Here is a 25354-nt window from a genome sequence, read left to right as displayed (position 1 = left end):
AAAGGTGCCCTGAACCCTTTCTACAATCATGCCTTTCAAGTCAAAGGCTTGTTACAGTGGTGGATTAAAATAATTTAACAACCAGTTCTCTACCCTAATGATTTCTTCCAACAACCAGTTCACCAAACTCAAAGTTAACAACCGGTTCTCCCAAAGTGGTGCGAACTGGCTGAATCCTACCACTGGCTTGTTATAGGGGTCTTTCATCCTCTACAATAGCACTGATCAACCCAGTCCTATAAGTTACAAAGTCTCCTTAAAGATACCTAAGAATCATTCTTCTTCCTTTATCTCTTTTAATTTGACAATGTTTAAAAACCCTGGTTTAAAAATGACTCATATGTTAACAAGTTTCCAAATTTAAAAGGCAGAAGACTTCTTTTACCCAGCAAGTTTGGGTTATTATGATATTATTTGTCTTTGGGGGTGAGTTCAGTTTTATTAAATTCAAAAGGCAGCTCTTGGAAAGCACAGTTAATATTTTACTGAATTCCTTGCCACTAAGTGGATCGATTGTATTAATTCTTGCTTAGAAAGAAAAGTTGCTATAACTGAAAGAAGGAATCTTATGTTATTGTTACCCAACATTACTTTTGCCAAAATACGCATGGCTTTTAATGTCATGATGTCATGATAAATTGGGTAACACACCTTTTCAGAAGAATTGAGAAAAGGATTGAATAATGGTCAAAAGCTGGTAAAAATGGAACATGATGTAGAGGATGTTAGAAGCTGTGTTAAACTAAAAGATGCCTATTTCAATATCAAGAACATGTTTTGTTGTACAGTTAGGTCCATTCAGCAATCTAAAATTTCCATATTTTACCAAGGCCTTGCTTGATTTTTATTTATTTTTTAGTGTGTGAATCAGTCCTAAAATACTTTTTTTCCCTAACAGATTTGGCTCAAGATTTTCTTTTTTAGTAAAGACATTAAGCAGGAAAGAATAAGAGAATAAGGCTAATGCTTATTGATATACATCAACAAGCAGCTTCTTTACAAATTATATTTTCAAGCCTCCCTCCCTCCTTTCTTTCTTTCTTTCTAAAAATTGTTTTCCAAATTCAAAGCATAAATATTTGAACATGGTGCTTTCTGAAAAGAAAGCTAATACAATCTTTGATCTGAAAAGTCAACTGAGACTTCCTTCCTGTGGAAAAGTCAGAGACCGAAATGGCAGATTCAGCATTCCTTGCAATACTCCTACAAACAGCCATTTTTTAACTCATTAGAAATGTCATGCCTGAACAGAGTTAGGAGGAACAAAATCCTTGCCTATGGCCATGACTGAAGATGAATGATGAACAAGTGGAAGTAACTATCAAGGAACAGCTACCTGAAGGCTATTTCTCAGGGAAGAAGTGGTTAATTTGGGTTTGGCCAGGGAGAGGGCAGACGTTTTGATGTTGCTTCATATTGTCCACATGGTAAAACAGATGTGAATGAAAAATATTAGGGATGAAAGTTATTGAACCTGATCTCTGAGTTCCATATATCTATTAATGAGTGTTTAGGTGTATAACCTTTGCACACAAACAAAATGTTTGCTTGTACATTAGAAAAGCCATATTTGATACATGGACTAGGGATAAGCAAGAATGTTGAAGCACCTTTGAATGAAACATCCTGTTCAAGAATATTGTGAAGCAAAGAGCCCTTCTCTGTTCCACAGCAGTAGAGCAATGTAGCTTAACCATTCTAGTAATATAAAAAAGCTACTATATATGCCATATGTAACCTACTCTATATCCCAAGAATTCTTATATGGTTCTCTGTCCAAGCACTAAACTTATTACTACCAAGTTTAGCCTAGGAAAATCAAAGGAGCCACTAGAGGGCAGCAAATATTTTTCTGTGTCTCTGGTCCCATTCAGAGGCCATCTGGATTTTAACAGCCAAGTTCTGGCAGGTCTAACTAAACAGGGCTGACTGCTGCCAGCAAGAAGTTCAAACACTTTTAGCTCAACCTGGTTGCTAGGCAACATTAATGTAGATCTGCTAATTCAGGAAATGTAGTCAAATTCATGCAACTGTTAAAATTGTAAATAGGAAAATAATAATAAAATACAACCTTTCAAATTAAAACAAAGTGAGATAATATCATGCCATAGGGATCAAAGTTAAACGTAATATTTCATAGAAAAAAGTGACCTTGTTCTTTTCTTTAAGCACTTGTTTTTATGAAGACATTTACTTGTCTTGATGGTATAATGAAGAGCAAAAAAGAAAATCCATGCCGCAGCTCTCTGAACTGTGTCATGTTAAGAATGGATATTAAAATTTCAATATCAATCAATGCTATGTGGTATCTAACATTTTCCTATCTGAGGCAATATGAAAAAGACTACATTTTATATCTCCAAAGTGAAATAAAACTGCACCATGTGATTGAATGGCAGGTATCAGGCAAGTAAGAAAAATACAATGAAATACAATGCATCTGAATCAACCCATACCTCAAATTAAATTTCATCTCTTAAAATCTAGTGAGGGGAATATGGAATGTGTTTATTACCAAAGCAAGAGAGAGGTTATTGTTGAGCCTTACCCATGCCAGCTGCTGCAGTTATTGTTTCCATGCCCATTTAGGGTGCAGTTAGCCAGGTAGCAGCTTTGCATCCATAGATTGGAAGGCCCATCCTTTGCTTCTGCCAATTACTTCCCTTTAGCCAGTGGAAAGTAGCTAATCTGAAATCACCTTAGCAATAGTGAACTAGTTAGTAATAACTGCAAATCCCCTTATTTGAAGTTATTACTAACTAGTTCACTATTGTTTTTCAGGTACTTTTGAAAGAAAAAATAAATTGAAAAAAATAAATCAGGGAAGACATCCCCTTCAAAAAAAGCATCTAGGTAAACATAACATGCTGGAAGTACTAGTTCAAAACATCTCTCTCTCTCCAAAATTATCGCAGATAATATGAAATTGTAGATTAAATAATCAAGTCTTGTTATCTTATCAGTAGACTAAATAGCTTCTTGGATGATTTTGTGCCAATCACTATCTCTTGGCCCAAACCACCTCAGGTAGTGATGGTTGTGGGGAAAATAGGAGAAGGATGAAGGGGTTTTAGGTATGTTTGCCACCCTGAGTTATTTATAAAAAAATAATAAAGGTGAATAATAAAAGTGAGACATTCAATATAATTCCCAGTTGATAACGAAGGATTTAAGGCCCATTTTCAAACTGGGCTGATCAATGCATGTTTTCAAGTATAAGTCAACTATCATATCATAAGATAGGTATACTTAGCTATAATGGACAATTCACTTTTTATCCAGATTTACAGCCTTGATTTCTCTGCCTTTCCTAAATTAAATCTGCCTATTTGGTACTATATAGTAGAGAGGTATTTTGCTGATAGCCCAAAATGTGAGGCAATGCTTTCTACGGAGACTCCATGGTAGGGCCTTCTGAGACATGTCTCCTCCATGTCTGGAGCAGCCTTTCCCTTGATTGTACACTCTTCCCGCCCCCATGCAAAATTTTCAAGAGAGACATTGAAACTTTGTGTTGCCTGGTTGACGAATCTCCAAACCTTGTTATGTTACTGATTGTTTATACTTTAACTTTATGTTGTTATTTGTAAGCTACTCAAAATCTCAGAAATGGAGTAGTATGTAAGCCATATGTATTCGTTTTCTTATATTCTTGTTTATAAGACTAATAACCATCCCTATATCTCATTCAGCTGAGGCTAAGGCTCTCTGGAAGCAGTTTTTAGTGTTTATAGAAAGCTAAGAGAGATGGGGGTACACCTGCTTCTGGACAAATAATGTTCCAAAAAGTAGGAATTACCACAGAGACCATCTGGCACTTAGTCTACCCCCCTGGGCATTCTTGTCTAGATGACCAGACTGAACAGACAGATTCAATTCTGAGAAGAAGCCTAATATATCCAAGTGCTGAGGGATAACAGTGTGAAATCAGCACTTTAGATTGGGGAATGATTTGGCTCTTTATAAAATAGGACAAAGGCAAGCTCACTATTGATATAGTATTACCTCACAGTTTATGTCTGGATGGTCTACATTTTTTTCAATTCATTTCAGCAGTCCGTTCAACGAAAGGTCGTAGCTTTGCGGAGTTCACTTTTTATCCAGATTTACACATTTACAAAGTGTTGGTTTCTGGATGCTGAAAGGAGACACAATGATTGGGTTTCTACGTCAGACTAAAGCATGAACTGTAAAATAGAAACCGTTTGTTCAGGTTCACAAAACACACAAAATGGCTTTACCAAAATTTGCTGGCAACATCAAGTTCGGAGTGTCTTTTGTTTAAATTCTCAAGATTATTATTTTTTAAGTTAGTTTATTAGCGCTTCCTCAGCTTGAAACAATGATTGGTTGATGATGTATTCCCAGCTCAGACCCTAATAGCTAATTAAGATTTCATTTTATCTTTAGGGTAGAAGAAAGCTTTAAAACTTTATTCTGGTCGATATTTGGCTTGTCTGAGGTAATATCAGTGGTGCTGAAATATGATCACAAATTTATTGAGAATATTGGATATGTGCTCTATGGGGTTTATAACGTCACCATGGTGGTTGTCCTCCTCAACATGTTAATAGCCATGATCAACAATTCTTATCAGGAAATTGAGGTAAGAGTGATCTATCACTTTAATATATCAATATATTGTGTAAAAAGCAGAACATTAATTAACGGATAGAAATACCTTGAATCCTTCTTCTGGTTTTGAAAAGCTTGATAGTAATGTCAATTAACCTTTGGATTTGAATATGCAGTTGTTTAAGGATTGGTTACTTATTACATAAATAATGATTGCCATCCTGAAAATTTAATTCAAAATTTAATTCAAGAACAGAACACCAATTAGGAATCTCTTGCAGAGACTTAATTTTTAGTTCTGATTGTTTTCCAAGTCTATCAGACAATGGAGCTTTTCTGATTCATGGTCTTTTTATATCAGAAGCCTAGGAACTTAATTAACTTGGCTTCAATTCATTTCAGGGATTCTCAGTGGAAAAAGTAATTTGAAAATAAGGAAACAGAAGAAAAATGCCATTTAAATAAATATAGGAATCATTTTTGTATATTCTTATTCAATGTACTTCATGGTCCTTGACTCCCTCAATAATATTTTAACCGAAAAATTAATTTGTTTGCACACTGTTAGATCCAAGGCCATTAAAGTTAGACTTAAATTGTAATCATAAAGGACATTTTGAGAATTTAGATCTTTTTTTTCCAGTGACCCTAGTTAAGTAGCACAACTACAAGTTGCAAAAAGGATCATATCATGATAAAGGAAAAGTATTGAATTTTTCTGTGTGGCTTATTTCAAAGGAAAATTAGAATAATGATCTTACAAAGGATGACTTTGGGGCAAAACATTTTAATAGCTTGAAAAACTAAATGCAGCTCTTGAAATCTATAACAATGACAATGAGGCTTGCACTTTCTCAAAAACTAATCTTTTTACTTAAATCAGTTCTTCTGTTCCTTTTGCAGGAAGATGCAGATGTGGAGTGGAAATTTGCACGTGCTAAACTCTGGCTTTCCTATTTTGATGAGGGAAGAACTCTACCTGCTCCTTTTAATCTAGTGCCAAGCCCTAAGTCATTTTATTATCTCATAATGAGAATAAAAATGTGCCTCATAAAACTCTGCAAATCTAAGGCCAAAAACTGTGAAAATGATCTTGAGATGGGAATGCTGAATTCCAAGCTACGAGTAAGTCAGTCATTTTTATTTATTTCTCAACATAAGTATTTATTTTTTGAAATGGCATGTTGAAGGCACGCAGTTTCAACCCTATGTGGTAATTGAGGCTGCTAGTCACTGAGATGGGAAATTTTCTTACAATTAAAATTGCCACTGTAAAAAGAACATTTTGGGCTCAAAAGGAAACAAAACTGGTAACATGACTGTGCTGGAGGTGGCAAAACCAACATTTTTGGTCTTTGCTGAGAGAATCCTTAATATGTTTAAGGACTGCCATTTCTTCTTAAATCTCAACACACACACAACACACACCTTAAATAGAAAAATCAGTTCGATTTTGTGCATCCACATTGAAAGTTTAAGAACTGAAATATATGCATTTCTTAAAGTATTCATTTCATCTTTAAACCATTTCCTAGCTCCTCCAAAAACATCAAAATGTTTAAATCGAATCCTTCTATTCCAAAAGTGACCTGGAGACTCCCAAAAGATGTTGAAAACTTCATGTTGTCCAAATTAGTATGACAAAAACAAACCATAAAGGGTTACAATTAGAACTAGAGTTAGGGTTAGCATTAACATTATGGCAAGTATGCAACAATCCAAGAGAGTAAATAGCATATACTGACGTGCAGTCAGGTGAGGCAAGTGAGGCATAGCTTCACCGCTCTCATCATAAAAAGACAAAAAATGTAAAAGGAAAAAGCTGAGCTAGTTGCTGCCTCACCATGGATGACTCTGCTTAACTATTAAAAAAAGCCTCTAAAAAAGCGCCCTCTACTATGAGGCAGGAGAACTGCATGCCTCATCTAGTCTTACTTTAGGCGTTTTATGATCACTCAAGCAGACTTAAGCAAGGCTAAAATCCTAAAAATTCCTGACATAGGTGAGGCACGCAGTTCTCCTGCCTCATAGTAGAGGGCGCTTTTTAGAGGCTTTTTTTAACAGTTAAGCAGAGTCATCCACGGAAGCCAGGCAAAGAGCCATGGTGTAGCACACACACTTTCCCCCAGCCTCTATCTTTTGGAAGGCTCGGATCAGCTCCCCTCTGGCTTCTCTGCCTCTCCTCTCACCCCAGCCTGCCAGCAGGAGGTGAGTGGGTGGGCTTTATTGTGTTTCAGGCATTTCCCACCCAGACAGCAGGCTGCATTTTTGCAATGGTGGAAGTGTTTGGGGAAGGCAGCAGGGGAATGGGGGGGATGGTAGAGGAGCTGCTTTCAAGCCACTGGAAAAGAGTGAGTGAGAATGGGAAGGGGGTAGGAGAGATAGTCCAATCCAACTTCTGTGTGTGTGTGTGTGTGTGTGTGTGTGTGTGTGTGTGTGTGTGTGTTTGAGCGAGGGGGAGGAAGGGAGAGAGAAACAAATGCTGTCGTTTTAAATCAGAACTGAGCATGCCTGGCTGTGGAATTCTGGGAGTTGAAGTCCACAAGTCTAAAAATATTTGAAACCCACCACTGTGTCAGTGCCTCAGCAGCCATAAACCTCACCGCATGTCACTGTAGCATATACATACTATTACCTGACAGATATTATAGAAGCTATGTGCAATATCACAAGATGTTTTGTCTGTGCTCTTCCAAAATTCAGGGGAAGCACATATATGATAATTTCCATATTATTTCAATATATTCATTAGCTAGGAATGTTTTATCAAGGAAATAGTGAATCAGAAACAGAAGGAATCATGGAGGTCAATTGATCCAATCTCTTTTACAGTGAAGGTTTTAGGATGCATCTGCGTGAACCAGTTTTTATATACTTGAAACGCCTCAAATGCTATTTCCAATCAGAAAGTCAGATGCATAGCAACAAGTATAAGTTTTGCAACATCTATTGTTCTGGTTCTGAACATACAGCTTTGCCCATTCACAAAATCAGAAAGGCATGTGTACATCTATTTGACTCGAAGTCTATTTAGCTGGTTTGGTTTGAGTTCTTGAAGCAATGAAACGGGACACCCACTTTGTATGCTGCCTTGTAGCATGTGATCCACCTTTATGCCTTCCAACAAGGCTTGATGAGTCCAGCAAAGTTTGACTAGACCCATCTTGGCATCTGTTACATTTCCACAAGGAAAAATGCTCTTTCCTCTTCAGGTGCATAATGTGGATAAACCCACATTTTTTGAATGAGAAGTTCTTATCCTTCACAAGCAGCATAAGCTGAAATCTTTCTGAACAACACTTTCTGTCTTTTTTCCTTTTGTCTGCTTTGAGTAAAGCTTTCACATACCACAATTCATACACATTTGTGGAACTCTCTTCCCCTTGTGGTCTGTGCAGCACTCTCCCTCCTGGCATTTTTGAAAACTACTAAGCCACATTTATTCCACTGGGCTTTTAATCATGGATGATAGTTTCAGGCACACATCTGTTGAGGTTGCATTTGGCCTGGGTGATTGTTTTATGTAGCTTCATATTTATCCCTAGAGTCTTCCATCCAGAATCTTCAGTTACAAATACTGCAGACCAGCAGACAAATCCATTTATACAATTACATGGCATAAAGTTACCGCTAAAGCTTCAATTGGCATTATATGCTTGTGACAATATACAGGTTTTGATATACCAATATGTGGTTCATTATATTCCATTCATAGGAGTGAGGGGGCTGGGTTGTTTTGCAAATCAGCTTCAACTTGGTATAACATTTGAGAGTTTATCAAAGAAAACTGCACAGCCCTGGTAGGTAACTTCTATTTGTCTGTCTATCAACATATAGTAAGGTTTGTCCCATACAGGATTCCATTTGTGCATTCCTGGATTTTGAAAAATTGCCTGGAGCTTATTATGGAAACTGTTTTACTAAAACCAGCAAATTATAACCTGTGAGGAAACAGCTGTGTTTAAAATGTTACAAATATTTGCCTGCATTCATTCTGCTTCAGGCAACAACAAAACTCCACAACTGCAATAAAGATATGTAAATAAATCAAAGAAGGCTACAGGAAGCTGCTATAGCTTCCAGTCTTAGTTTAATAATGGAAGGGATGGAAAGGTGTATTATAAATGGTCTTAGAACTACAGCAGAATTTAAAAACAAAACAAAAACCCGATGGATCTTGTTGAAAGTAAATCTAGACGTTTCCCTGACAGGTTTTATGATGGGGTTAAATGTGGCTATCTTTAATCTTTTTCTGGATGAATGGGACTGAGATTGGCTTTGTATACTTACTAAATGTGAAGCATATCCAAGCAATCCCATTTATCTTTTTTCAACTTTTAAACAAATTGACAAATTAGCAGCCATTGCAAGCTCTTTTGAAGGACTCACTCTTGATGCTGTATAAACTTCCTAGGACAGGAGTGTCAAATTCATGGCATCACGTTGTCCGCATGTGCTATATCATGACTCCCCCCCCCTTCACTAAACCAGGGGTGGGCATGGCCAGTGCGTGATCAGTCCACAGGCCATGACTTTGACACCCTGTTAGAGGAGATGCAATGTCTTTCAGTGACATCACAATCCTGGTGTTGGATATATATATTTTTCTGAGAGCCAAAGGCAGTACTATATATATATATGTTGGCTTTTTTTATTTTTAAGTAAAGTAAAGACATGTAAATGAATGTCAACTCTCTGTCACCCTATTTGTTTTATAGAGCAAATACAATCTGTGTTTGTCCTTAAATTCAATCTGGTGTTGTTGTTGTTTTAAAGTAGCTAAAGTAAATACTTAAGAAGTTTGAGGGACTGGAAGTATGTGCTCAAAAGCAGACAGTTAAATGGAACAGCCCTATTGATGACTATAACACTGAACACAGTTATGGACAATAAGAGCAATTAATCAGTGGAAGGGCTTGCCTTCAGAATTTGTGGGTACTCTGAAAGTTTTTAAGAAGAGATTGGACAGCCATTTGTCTGGAATGGAATATGATCTTCTGCTTGCTGTCAGTTGGGCTAGAAGACCTCCAAGGTCCCTTCCAACTCTTTTATTCTGTATTGAAAATGGAAGTGTGTGTCAACGCAAGGTTTTCTGCTGCTCTTTGTTATTAATTCCACATAAACAAATATCATACAATGTTTACTGGGTCTGTCTATTTATGGGGAGTTGAAGGGGGGGTACACAATATTTGCTTCTGATTTTACCCTGCCCAGAAAGTGCCATGGCAGCTAAACAGATCTTTAAAAAGTTGAGAATGCTTGATTCAGACCAAAAACAGGGATTACTCTTTTTCTTTATGTTTATATATGTATTTATTCAGTATTTTCCTCCAATGACATTACTGACTTTTCACTATCTCTTTGTATTTATGTGAAAACAAGTATAAACAGTTCGTTCATTCAATAATCATAGAAGCCTAGACTTCATGCAATTAATTAACAGGACAATTTTGATGTGGGGAAAAAGCTGTATCTAAAGAGCTACCCCATAGGTTTTGGAGGGAGCATGATTGGATTGTAATACATAATTTTCTCAATGGGTATTTCTTGTGGCCAGAAGTATTACTAGGTCCTTCTAAGACACATTGATGAGAGGACATAATCAAACCCTATTGCCCAGTTCTAAAAAGAATTTGCATCGTTCAGCAGAAATTGTGGTATGAATAACAAGAATGTGACTATTTCCAAAGTGGTTAAAAAACAGAAAAGCTTATTCTAAAGCATACATCCTCCAGTGAAATCATAATCCATTATTCAACATACATACATACATACATACATACATACATACATACATACATACATACATACATACAAGATACAAAGCCATAAAGTCACAAAGACATTGTTTTGCTCTTTTCCATTTCCAATTCATCCTATTATTTATGACAGAAGGAAACAAAAAAGTAATTAGAAATATGCTGTGTAAGAGATCAGCTCATCCATTCTGTATATCATGGGCGATCATTCATTTTAATAGAAGAAAAATCCAATAAAACCTTATGATATATACTTACAATAATAGTTGAATTGTTATTTCCAGAGGAAATTGTCTAGGCATGTTCTTTATTTCAAAATGAAATCAGAGATAAACTTCTTTCTTAGTCTGAAAATATTGCTAGTTCAAAAAAGAGCATATAATACTCTAAGATTAACTTTTAATTTATTTAGCACTAGCTGATAACCCGGCGCTGCCTGGGTATTTATTTATCCCAACCCTCCTTCCCTGAAATCAGTGCAATTTCATATGTTAGATTTTCCCCCTTACCAGAGGGAGTCTCCTTGTGGAGTACTATGAAGCCATTACCATGGCAACTCCACAGCACTGTACAGTAGAATCCATTTTAAGGCAGTATGGTAGAAGCCATTTTAAGGCAAAACAGGCTGTATCCTAACAGAACACACATCCTGACGATTGTAAGTAATCTGTGTACCAAGTTTGGTTGAAATTGCTTGAGGCATTCCAGAATTATGCTGGAACATACATACGCAAACATACAGAGAGCCATTTATATATATATATATATATATATATATATATATATATATATATATATATATATATATATATGTGTGTGTGTGTGTGTGTGTGTGTGTGTGTGTGTGTGTGTGTGTGTGTGTGTGTGTGTGTGTGTGTGTGTGTGTGTTACAACCCCTGGTATGCCCAAATATGGGAGGGAGCTCACTACTCCCTCTTTCTGTCCTTCGGCTCATCACATAAAACCATCCAAGCAGAAAACCATATATATATATATGTATGTATATACATACATACATACATACATACATACATACATACATATATATATGTTGTATTTGTACTGATAAATAAATAAAGGGAGACTAGTATAGATCTATTAGTATAAATCTAGTGTGTGTGTGTGTGTGTGTGTGTGTGTGTATATATATATATATATATATATATGTATATATGTGTGTGTGTGTGTGTGTGTGTGTGTGTGTGTGTGTGTTACAACCCCTGGTATGCCCAAATATGCCCTGGTTCGAATCCCAGTAAGGGTATTCGGCTCATCACAGAAAACCATCCAGGCAGAAAACCATATTTTTATTTTTAATGTTGCCTTTTTATATTTGTGTTGTTTTTGTGCTGATAAATAAATAAAGGGAGACTAGTATAGATCCATTTCAAGCTATTTAGCTCTCATCAGCTAGCCATACCCTTACTGGGATTCGAACCTGGGCTGTATTACATATTAGGCAGGAGTCTTAGCCACTAAGCCACAGGCTCTCCTCCCTGGTTCTCCTCCCTGGGTATCATAAGGGTATGGCTAGCTGATGAGAGCTAAATAGCTCGAAATGGATCTATACTAGTCTCCCTTTATTTATTTATCAGCACAAAAACAACATATATATATATATATATATATGTGTGTGTGTGTGTGTGTGTGTGTGTGTGTGTATGCATGTATGTATATACATATATGTACATGTATACACACATATATACACATATATACACATGCATACATACAAACATACATACACACACACATGTATGTATGTATGTATATATGTATATATATTCTGAACTGTCTTCAGTGGTCCTAAAAACAAAGCTTGGTAGTTTTTCAAGAGCAAAGAAATAAAGCCTAAATACAGTAACTCCATCTCAAAAAGTACATCCATAAAGCTATCTAATGCCTTTTTTCCTTCAAACGAAAAAAAAAGCTATTGGCCTCATTGTGTCCATCAGTTTCCAATTTCCCATTTAATGGCCAAGTTCTTAAAAGCAAAATAATAGACACAATATAGAGAGTTGCATTAGATCACACACCCAGTGACACAGTCATTTCCCTTATCAGTACCCCAGTATGTCATGTTTGAATTCTTAGTTTCTGAATAGGAGCTTACCTTTGTTCTGTGGTGTCTCAGAGAGGAGATCTTACCAGAGATAATGTATATTGCCAAAGAGGGAAAGTTTTGCCCTCTGATTTTGAAAGAAAGATTCTATTAAAGGCACAAAGGCAGGTTTCATTTGACTGGATTTTTTTTTATGGTCAGCTACCAACTCTATCTGTTTTAATACATACGATACAAGTAATGAACTGTCACTTGGGTGAGTTCTTCAGTTATGGATATCTATATCTAATGAGCCACAGTGGTGTAGTGCTTAGAGTGCAGTACTTCAGCTACTTTGGCTGACTGCCAACTGACTGCAATTGGCAGTTCAAATCTCCCCAGGGTCAAGGTTGACTCAGCCTTCCATCCTTCCGAGGTGGGTAAAATGAGGACTCAGAATATTGGGGGCAATATGCTGACTCTGTAAACTGCTTAGCGAGAGCTGTAAAGCACTGTGAAGTGGTATATAAGTCTAAGTGCTATTGCTGATATTGCTATATAGATCCGACATAGCAGAACTTCAAATGTCCAGAGAAACATGCATAGAAAGTTGCAGCCATTGATCACATGGTTTTTCAGCTGCTGCCCTGATGCCTGTGGGTTATATATGATATGGGTCTACATTTGAGGAAGGTCACATGCATTGAACCTTTACTATCACCATTATGGCTTGTACGGAAAGCTTAATTCCTTTAGCTTTGCAGGTGTCCAAATGGAGTTATTGATGGTGGACCAAAGTAGGCTATATCTTTGAGACAGGATTAATAAGACCTCTTTATCTATACAATATTCTCAACTGGAATTCACAAGTGAAATAGATAAGAGTATAAACATAATTCTAAATATCAAATGGTTGTATAAATCCTAAATCCTAAAATGAAGGTATCCTTCCACTATTTGTCTTGGGTGTTCAGAATAACTAAAGGGATTTATGTCTCAACCCTGGAAGAACGTTCAGTTTTTCCAGGCTGCAGAGGACTTCACAATGTCTCTTTTACACAGGATGAATTACCAGCCAGCTAGGAAGAATATTAGCCATTTAAATACAAAACAAAATTACAGAATGTTTTTATCAAATCATATAAGGATTTTCTTTCCTGCATAATGCAGTTCTCCATGGGCATTGGGCAACTCATATTTGTGGATATTTTCTTTGAATTAGACCACTAATGTTTTGTTCTTTGTTATGATGAAATGCCCTATATTTATATATTTCAGAAAGTTCATTTCGAATCAAGTACTCCAAAGTCAGACTTTATCCTGAAGAATGCCTACAACAATCCCACCAGATACCAGGTAATGGAAACTCAAGTGAAAGATATCAGAAAAATCATCATGAGGAAAGCATTTAGTAGCCACCTTCATACCTTTGATTTACAGTTTGTTCATGTATGTCTATGTAGTTTTAAATCACACTGTAGGAGGAATTGCTTTCTTATTATTTTTAAAAGTACAGATATAGTTTACAAGAATATATTGAAGTTCTACTAGATCAGGCCAAGTTACATCCAAGTCCAGCATTTCATTTCACGGTGGCCTTCGGATGTCTTTGATGAGCTCACAAGTAGAAGAGAGTGACACACACTTCTCCCTTCACTGTTCTGTGCAACTGGGATTTGGAGGCATGCTGCCCATGGAGCTTATGCTAAGGCCCCGATATCATTAGCCCTTGATAGACGCATTCTTTATTGACTGATGCCATTCCTCTTTAGTGAAATCCAAGATGGAGTCCATTAACTCCACAGTTATGCATTCCTATGTTCCAATATTTTGTTTTGCTTCTACTAAATCTCCTTTCAAACAGTTTCAACACAAGTCTAATGTTTTGAAAAACAGGAGAACAAATTCTCCTTGCCTTTTTTCTCCATGCCATATTTGACTTTAGGAAGTTTGATCATATTTTCCCACAAGTGATCTTTTTTTTTCTATGTTAAACAGTTCCAAACATCTTCCCTTTGTACAAAAACTGTTGTACACTTTCAATCATTTTGCCTACTGTCTTCTGTTTTTTTTCCCAGTTGTATTTTTTTAAAAATCTGGTAGGAAGAAATACACAATGCATTTTAATTGTGATTAACATATGCATATATGTGTATACTGTGTTTGTATGTATGCATATATATAATATATGTGTTCATATATGTGTATGGTATATGTATATGTGTGAATGTGTATGTGCGTGTGTGTGTTGTGTTTGTGCCGATAAATAAATATATTATAAATATATCTGAAACACTGTGTGTGTGTGTGTGTGTGTATGCTGGTTTTGTTGTATTCAGGTCTTTTCCCGTGTAGGATTGAGATTGTCTTTGCAACGTTTCGGCAAGATCTCATCTGCCATCTTGCAAAGACAATCTCAATCCTACACGGGAAAAGACCCGAAAACAACAAAACCAGCATACCTACACCCGTGAAAATCTACGAATATATATATATATATATATATACGGCAAGATCTCACTTGCCATCTTCAGGCTGCTGCTATATATATTCAGTGTTTCAGAGCAGGTATCAGAATTTAATTTAAATGTGTGCCATTGTGTATGCAGAAAAGTGACATTAAAGGTTATTTTATCTTGTAAATGTACATGTGGACATTCCAATAGTGGCAGTTTTGTTTTGAGTTGGCATTTTCACTGAGCTTCACACTTTGACTCCATTTTCATTTTTCTGGTTACTTTATAAATGTCTCAGATCCATTCAATTATATGCAAATCCCCCCTCCCCAATTGTGCATTAGTTCATATGTATTTAAAGCCATGTGAAATATATTATCTCATTATTACCAAGTTTATTCAGGCTTTGATGAGGAACTATGGATGCTGGAATATGAACAAAGCCACTTCCTTCCAAGTGCCTATTGACATTCTCAAGAAATGTTGATGAGATTTATCTTAACAGAATCCTTCGTTATTTTCTTCACCAAAGCTTGTCTCTGTATACTTAGGATTTTTTCCCTTTCTTTCATTAACATTTCTGTTTCAATTTAATGAAAGCACATTGAAATTCACTATCATACTTTCATAGTTTTCTCTCGGTCCTTGTCAAAAATGATTCATTGGCTACTTACAAATCAGTAAATCTGATTTGTGAGATTTTAGTCAAACTAGTGAAATATTTCTTAGACACAATATATACATTGTGTATCTCAGTGAGAAAAAACCTGCAAAAATAATCAGCAGCCACTTAGAAGACCTCAATTCCTTCAAACATGGTGCACCATGATGTAGTAAAAGGGACTCTTGTGCTTCCCACAGATGTTTTTCTATTTGTTAATGTATTTGCCACCTCTCTTGCCAGGGGGGCTACCTTAGGCTGCATTCAACAATAAAAAGGAAGAAATGAAAAGAGTATAGAGACGTAAGATAATAGAACATTAAAATAAATAATGTTTTCACAATGAACACAATGAAAATGCATCAATATAATAGCCAAAAAAGATGAATGGATGGAAGAACAAAGTGGGAGGGGGAGGTAGAGTCTGCCACCAATCCAGCAGCCACCTCCTGCTAGAGATTTCATGCAACTCCCACTGCCAAAACTGTTGGATTTGTTAGGAATTAATTTGATTGGACCAAAGGATACTGTCAGGGTTCCAAATAGAACATCATTGTATAGGGCCTCAAGCGTGCCAGTTACCTGGTTGCGATAATGGAGGTAATTTGCAACTATGTGAAAGACACACTGCAGGAAGCTTGTCTCAGCCAGTAATTCCAAATGTGTTCAGTTCTTAGAATTCCCAACCAGCAACCACAATGTTTTCATCTCTCACACAAAAAGGTTCCTTGGTTGGGTCCCTGTTCTAGAATATTGATTTAAATTGCTTTTGTGCTGTATAAATTCATTTCCAGTGACTTTATACAGCACAAAAACAATTTAAATCAATTCCAGTGGCTTTTAAATATATATATCACACCTGCCATCTTCAAGCTGTGGGCTTAAAATGTGATCGGAGCTGCCATCTTTCTGTAAGTCTTGGTGGGAGGGGATGGGGTGCTGGCTTTGTTTCAGTAAGTGGAATGATTGGTTGTATGGTTGTACTGAAACAAAGCCAGCACCCCATCCCCTCCCACCAAGACTTACAGAAAGACGGCAGCTCCGATCACATTTTAAGCCCACAGCTTGAAGATGGCAGGTGTGATCCTGCCGAAACGTTGCAAAGACAATCTCAACCTTACACGGGAAAAGACCCGAATACAACAAAACCAGCATACCTACACCCGTGAAAATCTACCCACCAATACCACCATTGGCCATATTACCCTCAGTATAAATTCATATTAAACTGAATTAAAATGCAGAAGTTATCCTTTATGAATAAGAATAATTATAGTACTTAATTTATTAGAACCCACCTAAACAATGGTAGAGCAAGAAATTGCAATTAAAAATCAATAACTTTGCAAAGAAACATTTGAAGTAGGCCTTTTTTTTCTGTTTCTTGTTGTTCTTACCAAGCTCTATTCCAAAACTATATATTATTAAAAATGTTAAATTTTTCCCATCAGGAAAAAAATAATAAAATGGTAATAACAGAAGGCATAATTAGACAAAAGAGAGAAGAAGCAGCATAAAACAGTCATTTTGGTCTGCCTAATAATTATTTTCAGCCAGAAAAAGAAAACATAAACCAGTTATCAGTAGGACTTTGTTCAAGTTTGTATCTAGTTACAGTTTCAAAGAGATGCATCTCTGCCTTGTGAGGGTTCATGAAAATGAAAGTTCTGAAAAATAAAGCACTCTGAAATCCAGGTGAGAATAATAAGAAGAGAGCACAATCTTGCTGCACTATAATTACTTCTAGGTAATAACAATCTGCAAGGGATCATATATGGCCATAGAAAAAAACAAAAAGGGACTTCAGTGTTTCTTAATTTTAATATGGCTTCATGTGAATATTTAAGTAATCTTTCTTTTTCCCAAGGATGTATAGTGGGTTTTAGAGTAAATATGAAAAACATAATTAGACATGAGGCACAAATGCATACAGCATATTTTCTCCAGATGTTATGTTCTCTAATTGTTTTGCCCAGATTTGTCAGTGTGATGTCTGGTTAACACAAGGGATATTGAATATTCTTCCCAGAAATCATCAGCCTATCAAAGTGTGAATTTCATTGCACCCAGGGATAAATTATAAACTCTGCCCCGTTGTGGATTATTAGAGTTAATAATAGAAGCACTGATCCACCATGCACTTCTCCTTTCTGTGTCCCACAGAAAACAGTGGGAGACACATCAAAGTGCCAATAGCAATAGCAGCAATAGCACTTAGACTTATACCACTTCACAGTGCTTTTACAGACCTCTAAGTGGTTTACAGAGTCAGCCTATTGCCCCCGACAATCTTGGTCCTCATTTTACTCACCTTGGAAGGATAGAAGGCTGAGTCAACCTTGAGACTGGTGAGATTTGAACTGCCAAATCGCAAGCAGCCAGCAATCAGTAGAAGTAGTCTGCAGTACTACACTCTAACCACTGCACCATAGTGGCTCATATTACTTATTACTTAGGGGCAACATTATGGCTCAACAACCCAAAGACAAAATAGGTTAGGGGCATCATATTTGTGCTCAAGGGTCCATAGAATCAATAGTTAACTGCAAAGACAGTTTTCTGCCTTTGTTTTTTTACAAATTAATGGGCACAGAATTTTTTTCAGCCCATATACAACACCCACAAATGGATTATACAATCATTCCTTTCACATTCATACTTATTATCATACTACACCCTTTTACAAGTTCAAAAAGGAATAATACATTATAAGCAAAAAGAATTAAATATACAAGATAAGGAGAGGGAAATATTTAGTTTACACCAACAGTATGCAATCATTCATCCCTGTAAAATGCAGCTACCTTGGCTTTTCAAACATTAGTAGGCCAAGGGAGGATATCTTTCATACATATTTGTCTCACTCCTTGTTCACTGTAGAACCATTAATTAAGAATTCCATTTGCAACCAAACTTCAACACAATATTTTCACAAATTATTCATAATTCAAATCTTTCTCCAAATAAATAAGCATATAATACATACTTTCTTATAGTTGTACATTTCTAACTTACTGGGAAAAGCAAAAATGTGGCATTCTCATTAGCTATTCCTCAGAAAATTGCAGTTAATAATTTTGTTCCTAGTCACCACTTATGCCTTTTTGACCATAATTCTGTCAAATATTTTTCCTGGAACACTTAAATTAATCTCCTCATATTTACATCCCTCTTGGTATCTCACCTTTGCTAAGAGGAATAATAAAAGCATTCTAACAATTGTGAGCTTCGGATGCAGTCTTTCCACAACTATTAAACAAGTCACACAGCCACCCCATAAGCAAACATCTGTCATATATTTTAATATTTCTATAGCTGCATCAGCTGTAATTTGAGCCTTACTATTCCCAAATTCTCAAACTTCCTTTTCATCATTTTTTTTCTTGGACAGAAACGTTTATTACATTCTTTTCAGTTCTATTCTTCAGTTCTACTGTTTAATATAATCAGGGATTATATTAAACTACATTCCCATATGGATCCCTAAGAAAATTCCTTTCAGAATTCTATCCATTTCATCTCAAATTTATCTCATCACATTTTTTATCCCATTAACTCTGTTGAAAGCTTCATGTTCTGCTCTCTGCATTAATTTCCAAAATTTAATTGTTATGAAAATTAATCTGCATTTTCTCTGCCTTTTATAAGCATGCATATATATATATATATATATATATATATATATATATATATGTATGTATGTATGTATGTATGTATGTATGTATGTATGCATGCATGCATGCATGCATGCATGCATGCTGGTTTTGTTGTATTCGGGTCTTTTCCCGTGTAAAGTTGAGATTGTCTTTGCAACGTTTTGGCAGGATCGCACCTGCCATCTTCAAGCGTAGGCTCAAAATGTGGGCTTAAAATGGGAACGGAGCTGCCGTCTTTCTGTAAGTCTTGGTGGGAGGGATGGGGTGCTGGCTTTGTTTCAGTAAGTGGAATGATTGGTTGTGTGGTTGTATCATGATTGGTAGATTGGTGCTGATTGGTGCAGGCTGCGTGTGCATTGTTGTTTTGTATTATAACGGCTTGGGTGGTGGGTGGTGTTCGTTTGTTGGCTAGGGCTGGTTTCCAGATGTTTGGTAGGCGGGAGGTATCATCACGTTTGTTCATGTTGTGGGGGTGTTTCTCTATTTCAATGGCTTCCATGATTATTCTCTTGTGGAGGTGTTCTGTTTTGGAGATTAACCTGGCTCCTTCAAAGTTGATTTCGTGTCCTGTAGCTTTAAGGTGCTGGAAAAGGGAAGAACCTTTTTTATGATCCCGCCTACCAAACATCTGGAAACCAGCCCTAGCCAACAAACGAACACCACCCACCACCCAAGCCGTTATAATACAAAACAACAATGCACACGCAGCCTGCACCAATCAGCACCAATCTACCAATCATGATACAACCACACAACCAATCATTCCACTTACTGAAACAAAGCCAGCACCCCATCCCCTCCCACCAAGACTTACAGAAAGACGGCAGCTCCGTTCCCATTTTAAGCCCACATTTTGAGCCTACGCTTGAAGATGGCAGGTGCGATCCTGCCGAAACGTTGCAAAGACAATCTCAACTTTACACGGGAAAAGACCCGAATACAACAAAACCAAAAGACCCGAATACAACAAAACCAGCATACCTACACCTGTGAAAATCTACGAAAACATATATATATATATATATATATATATATATATATATATATATATATATATATATATATATGTATGTGTGTGTGTGTGTGTGTGTGTGTGTGTGTGTGTGTGTTTTCGTAATATACATACATACGTACACACACACACACACACACACATTAATTTTCTTTTATCCTGAAACAGTTGGAATGGGTTTTCAAGAAACTTGTAAGATTAAACAAGGCAAGACAAGTGCATAGTTATTGAATGAATGTGGCTTGAATATAAAAAAGAATGACCACCTTGAAAGAAATACATGAAAAGTATTCAGTCACAGAAAGAATCAGTGAAGATCAAACAAAATGTGAACAAAACTATACAAATGAGTGGAGCAGACTGAAGAGATCCAGACAATCACTTGTGGAAGGTATTGTTGAGATCCTTACAGAGATGGAAGCCTAAATCACACAAAGCAATAGATAATATGGATTGGGGATATGGTAGAAATAGTTGAAGAAGTAAATAGTAAAGAATATTGATGTAAATTAAAGTTATCAGACACACACACATATAGATGAGCATGAATAAAACCACACAGAGACTTTCTTGAGTTGGATTAGTGCACAGATTCAGACAGAAGACAGACAGAGAGACAGACAGACAGACAGACAGACAGACAGATGGAATGGTAGACTGATAGACAGGGCACACTAGGTAGTAGCATTTTGGTTTTTTGGCATGCTCATTCCTTCCTTTTCTTTTTCTTCCACTTCATAATTAGTATCCTCTATTTCTCTGCTTTCCTAAAATATGTTCCTCCATTTATGTTTTCTCAGGTGGCAACACTACTTCCCAATGGATTATACCACCACCATACCCATCTTCAGCATATAGTATGTGCACTATACCTCATGAATGCTTCGGGAATTAAATGCAAATATGTCTTGTAAATGCAAATATGCCTTGTTGCATATATTTCACATACATACATACATACATACATACATACATACATACATACATACGAACACAGACTCACACACACACACACACACTCATAGTGAAACCACTAATGTGTTATATTGCATTATATATCCAACTCTTGTTTGTCTTATTAATTCCTGTCAGTATCATAGTTGTTAGTTATATCTATGTATCTTTGCCTAAACTAGTATTGCTTTCTTCGTAGAATGGATTCCCTTGTTATTCTAATTTCCTTCAAGTAGAAACACTGATTAAAACTAATACATTATAATGCAAAACCAATGTTGCAGAAAAGGTCCATGAGCAGAATGGGAAAGACTTTGCTTAATTTCTACCATTAATCGTGGGAATGGGGAGAGGGAGGGTAAAAAAAAGCTATGACAAAATTGCATTCACTAATTTTTTTTCCCAACTTTTTCTTCATGGATACCCCTTCACTGATGAAAAAAAAATACAGCAAAATCATATCAGAATCATGAAATGCAAGAGCAGGCTTTGATAATATTAATTAGAAAGGAAATAAGTAGCTTAACCTGGCACTGTTTTGAACACTCAATTAGATCAGTTTCTCATAGGGGAACAGAATTCATCCGGAGTACCGGTGTCTGGTACCATCTTCATATGAGTCCTTCCTTTGCTTCCTTTGAAGCACGTAGTAGAATGGTAGGTTTTGGAGTTTGGGAGGAGACAGCAATCCAACCTCTTTCCCTGTGCTAGAATTTTCTCAACAGGGCCACTTTTGGCAAATGGCTGTCTTGAAGGAGGAACCACACTCTGGCACTTTCACCCATTTCCCAATAATCTAGCATTTATTTCTACCTAATGGCAATTGTTTGCAAATTGTTGAATGTTTTGGCTCTTATCAAGATTCTACAGGCCAGGATGAAACAAGTTGGGGAACCAACTCCATCCTATAGACTGGAGATTCCTTCTGAAAGAAATGGGCCCTTATCCTCACATTGCCTGGTAGCTTTAGTCTACTAGATTCTTAAGTCATGTGTTCAGTTTTTAGAATTGTATATCCTATTAATTTTGGCACTCTTTATAATATTAAATGTATCATACGCAGCAAAGAGTTCTAATGCAGAATAGTACAGAATTCTTTGGCCATTTAGAGATTCAGCATGTATGAATAGGGATAGTATCCAAAAGTAGTAGACAGAACTTTTATTCTTTGAATAAAAAGCAAAGGCTCTTATAGTGACATACAGAACAACATAAAGAATAAATAAATAGATCTCTGCAGTTTATTTCCAGAGTCATTTTTATTCACGTATGACTTTTCTCGTAATTGTTTCTGACTTTTTTCTCCTTTGCAATTGTTTATACTTTCAATAATTAAAAAGTCAGAATAATTAAATGGTTCAAGAAGATGTCATCATTTGGGAGACACCAACATTCTCATTCTTCCTCTTTTGATAAACTTATACTAAAAATCTATAGTCCAAGAATAAACTTTCTGTGATTTCCAATACAGGATCTCACCCCCTTCTTTGTATCGTTTAATCCATATCCAAGGCTATTCGGTGAAGGAATGCACCAAGACTCCATAGTCTTACTCAGGTCAGAGAGGTCAGATTAGGTCATTAAAATAAATGATAGTTGTGAACATAAGTCTTCAAGAAAACATCATAGATTTTCTAGATCATGCTCATTTTCTGTCAGTTATCCTGATGGATTTACATGTAGTTCTCATACTTACAATGATTCATTTATTCAAAATTACAATGGCATTAAAATGAAGTGACTTCTGACTATTTTTTACACTTACCACCACTGCAGCATCCCCATGGACACATGATCAAAAGTCAGATGCTTGGCAACTGGTGTGTATTTATGAAGGTTGCAATGACCTGGGTCATGTGATTACTTTCTGACAAACAGATTCAGTGGGAAAGCCAGATTCATTTAACAACCCTGTTACTAATTTAACAACTGAAGTGATTCATTTAACACCTATGGGAAGAAAAGTGATAAAATGGGGCAAAACTCACTTAACAGCTTAGCAATCAAAATTTTGGGCTCAATTGTGGTTGTGAGGATTATCCATACAGTGATTATGCTATGGGATTATTTGTTTATTTGTTTAGATGTGCACATAGCAAAGTCCTGAATATATGTTACATGGAAATATATAGTTTTCTGACATCTGTAGAGAAATTCCCAATTATTCCCAAATGTTTCTAATCCTGTCGTTAATAGTTAATGACAGAGAAGCTACTTGGTGGCAATGCTGAAATAATCCATAGCCAGGAGCTTCCAAATATAGCAAAATAAGAAGCTACTTTATATGTAGTTCAGTACTGTGATTAGTAAGAGTGTTATTCAATGTTCCAAGATTTCATAGAGCTGACTTTTCTAGGGCTAAAGTATTATTGTCGTTCATTACATTACATTATCTGAATCAATTTTAAAATTTCTAAAACAATAGCTCCTAGAGATTTTAGGGAGTGAACATGGTAATATTTGCCTAGAAAGTACCTTCTCTACCATTGAATTAGCATTCTCATAGACAAAAAATACAGACATTACTTGAGCAATTGTATGATAGCAACTGGGGAAAACTGGCACTTATTCAAGGGGCAGGAGGACTTGCATGTAATGCTTTCAGTGGTTTACATAAAATAATGTGGACACATTTCATCAAATACATATGCAACTGCATCATTGGGCCACAGTTCAGTACAAGTAAACTTGTGTAAGACCACTGAAATCTACAACAAATCAAAAAAAATTAATTGTCTAACAATGTGGCCCTAGTATGCTGTAGAAATAATCAGGCAACGTAACTCCAATAAACCCATTATAATTTCATTTTCAGAAAATAATGAAGAGACTAATTAAGCGATATGTTCTGAAAGCTCAAGTAGATCGAGAGAACGATGAAGTCAACGAAGGCAAGTGCTTTTAAATTTAACAGCAATGTAATGAATCTCGTTACAGTCATGGATTTTTAAACGAATCTTTTCTATTTGGTTGTCAGTCAAATGGTCAATGTGGCATGAGGCCCTTTTTGTTGGGGAGGGCTGCCACTTATTCACAAGGATAGTAAAGTTTAGAGATACAATATGCTAATATTTAAAATGTTGCATATCACTGAATTATCATAAGTATCTCAAGTGTATCTTTCTCCCTACCACCCCACCCACACCCACCCAATGGAAGTTACAACTTACAGTGGAAGTTGTAAGTTCCACAATCAGTTGTTTTGCTACAGCCTCAATGGATGGCAAGTAACAATATGGGAATTTAATAGATATGCTTTTTGAACCCAACATGTTAGCTCCAAGTTAGAAGGAAGGTCAGTCAATGATTTAGAAGTGTTTCTGGGTTTCAGAGTTCAGAAGCATCGAGGCAGCAATAGATTGCAATAAGTAATATTTTAATAAACGCTTAAAAGGAACTGAATAATAGTTTAATGTAGCCAAATGATCATTTGTTCCTTTTGAAGCAGCCATTAAGGCATGGCTATCCTCTGAGATCTTTATTCATTTTACCTTCATACCAGGGTGTTCACTAATCCCATAAGCACATCCTTTTACTAAACCTAAGGGGTAAGTAGGTGAAATAAAGATAGGAAGAGTAACTGAAATGAGCTGATTTGCATTCAAGCTAATTAAATCTCATTTTATTTTATTTTTTTTCCACAATAGGAGAACTTAAGGAGATTAAGCAAGACATTTCGAGTCTCCGTTATGAGCTTCTTGAAGAGAAATCTCAAGCAACAGGAGAATTGGCAAGCTTAATTCAGCAACTAAGTGATAAGTTTGGAAAGAATTTAAATAAGGACATTTGAGAATGGACAAAGAAGAAGAAAAAATGTGTTATTCTTTTAACCAGCATTCTTTAAGAGCAAAAATTGTTCAGGAAGGAGAATCTTTGAAAGCTGAAATTTTGCTGATTAGCCATTCTTTTATGGGGACTGTGCATTACTTTGGTATATTGATTGAAGCTGATGCTGTAAAGGTAAGGTGACATTTTCATATTAAAATCAAGCTTTTTTTGATATCACAAATAGTTACAGAGGATCAGAAGCATAAGACTTATGAAAAAGAAGTGAGGTTGTAGAGAGGAAAAGGGAAGATATACAGAAACGTATTTTACAAGCTTTAATTCAAACCATGCAATGTCTTTATTATGTTTACGTGCTTACACTACTGATACTGCAAAGTGCAATGGAAGGTCTCCATTTCAAACAGAATTATATTTTTTCTTGGCAAATGTCTTCTCTTAGCATCCCGTTTCC

The 25354-nt window shown here is 36.1% G+C and overlaps 1 protein-coding gene across 2 annotated transcripts in view; it reads left to right on the top strand.

The window, feature by feature from the left end:
- The window catches only part of TRPC7 (transient receptor potential cation channel subfamily C member 7), a gene marked incomplete at both ends in the record, with an annotated part of 146777 nt that extends 121873 nt beyond the window's left edge, over positions 1-24904 (top strand). The window contains 6 exons of one of the 2 annotated variants that reach the window (XM_081962759.1): positions 4411-4606; positions 5479-5700; positions 13654-13731; positions 20961-21017; positions 23930-24005; positions 24762-24904. In XM_081962759.1, coding sequence (XP_081818885.1) covers positions 4411-4606; positions 5479-5700; positions 13654-13731; positions 20961-21017; positions 23930-24005; positions 24762-24904 — 772 coding nt within the window. The remainder of the gene's footprint in view (positions 1-4410; positions 4607-5478; positions 5701-13653; positions 13732-20960; positions 21018-23929; positions 24006-24761) is intronic. The other variant, XM_081962760.1, reaches the window with a different exon arrangement.
- Between the last annotated feature and the right edge of the window lie 450 nt (positions 24905-25354).

Source organism: Natrix helvetica (assembly GCF_964273705.1).
Source record: "Natrix helvetica genome assembly, chromosome: 1".
In the NCBI taxonomy this organism is placed as follows: domain Eukaryota; kingdom Metazoa; phylum Chordata; class Lepidosauria; order Squamata; family Natricidae; genus Natrix; species Natrix helvetica.
The sequence above is the reverse complement of the archived record's forward strand: the minus strand, read 5'-3'. Positions and strand labels throughout refer to the sequence as shown.